Source organism: Sinocyclocheilus rhinocerous, unplaced genomic scaffold (genome assembly GCF_001515625.1).
Source record: "Sinocyclocheilus rhinocerous isolate Xijiao unplaced genomic scaffold, SAMN03320098_v1.1 scaffold340, whole genome shotgun sequence".
Lineage (NCBI taxonomy): Eukaryota > Metazoa > Chordata > Actinopteri > Cypriniformes > Cyprinidae > Sinocyclocheilus > Sinocyclocheilus rhinocerous.
The window spans coordinates 743,560-744,909 of record NW_015670980.1 but is presented as its reverse complement, the minus strand read 5'-3'; the positions used below and the strand labels follow the sequence as shown (position 1 = coordinate 744,909).

The 1,350-nt window shown below is 39.0% G+C and overlaps 1 protein-coding gene across 1 annotated transcript in view; it reads left to right on the top strand.

The window, feature by feature from the left end:
* The window catches only part of LOC107734486 (formin-like protein 2), an 88,935-nt gene that overhangs the window by 79,795 nt on the left and 7,790 nt on the right, over window positions 1–1,350 (top strand). Inside the window, exons 19-21 of the mRNA XM_016546458.1 lie at window positions 272–435; window positions 928–1,029; window positions 1,181–1,279. Of these exons, the coding sequence (XP_016401944.1) occupies window positions 272–435; window positions 928–1,029; window positions 1,181–1,279 (365 nt within the window). The remainder of the gene's footprint in view (window positions 1–271; window positions 436–927; window positions 1,030–1,180; window positions 1,280–1,350) is intronic.

Here is a 1,350-nt window from a genome sequence, read left to right as displayed (position 1 = left end):
AAATCATTAAAATCATTAGGATATTAAGTAAAGATCATGTTCCATAAAGATATTTTGTAAATTTCCTACATCAAAACTTAGTCCTATCCTAACAAACCACACATCAATGGAAAGCATATTTATTCATCTTTCAGATGATGTATAAATCTCAATTTCGAAAAAAATGACCCTTATGACTGGTTTTGTGGTCCAGTGTCACATATTTACAATAAACGTCAAAGTTTGACAGAACAGATCTCAGCTAAATGACTTCTGTCTGTGTATTCTGTAGTCTCTCTGGAGAATGTCTTATTAGACGTGAAGGAGCTTCAGAGAGGCATGGATCTGACGAGGAGAGAGTACAGCATGCACGGCCACAACACACTGCTCAGAGATTTCATACAGCAACATGAGAATAAACTCAAAAAACTTCAGGATGATGCCAAGATCGCTCAGGTGCTGCAAAACACATCACCCAAAACACAGCTCAATAAACCGGTTTCACTCTCAGTTAAAGGGGTCTCATCATGAGGAATCTTGCTTTCCTTTACCATTTGATAGTATCATAAAATCATAATATACATTTCAAAACTCAGCAGTTCCTCCCCAGTACAAATGGAGCATATATTGAAAATAAGCTGCAAAATGGCTAAAATCTAAACTTCCACAACTTTCTTAAAGTTAATCTGAGCTTTGCTTTACCATATTTGATGAGCTCTATGTATATACAGATATGAATAAAAGCCTAAATTAAACGTGTTCATCATATTAAGCAATTATGTCTCTTCAGAAGACTTGGATTAAACTGTTTGATTCATATAAAGGGGAAACTGTATCATATGACACCTGTATCATATTGTTATTAAAAATGTAAATTTGAAGAGTCAGAAACTAAACTTCACGTGATTCTGAATGCCGTTTATGTCTTTTCGTATCTCATTCTCTCAGGATGCCTTTGATGAAGTGGTGAAATTCTTTGGAGAGAACTCCAAAACAACACCCCCGTCCGTATTTTTCCCAGTGTTTGTGCGCTTTGTGAAAGCATACAGGGTAAAGCGACCAATCACCTGCTTCGCTTCATCCAATCACAGCATTGCATCGTCTGCTTCACTTTCTTCAGTCGTATGAACCCTGACAGCATTGATCACTCATGTTGCACAGCTTCCAAATGCCTCACTGCTGGGTGTTTTCTCTCTGGCAGCAAGCAGAGGAGGATAATGAACAGAGGAAAAGACAGGAGCAGATGATGATGGAGAAGCTGATTGAGCAAGAAGCTATGATGGCGCAAGAGGATCAGAAGGTACAAAGGAGTGTGTGTGTGTGTGTGGGAGAGTGAGTGAGCGTGCGTGCGTGCGTGTGTGTGTGTGTGTG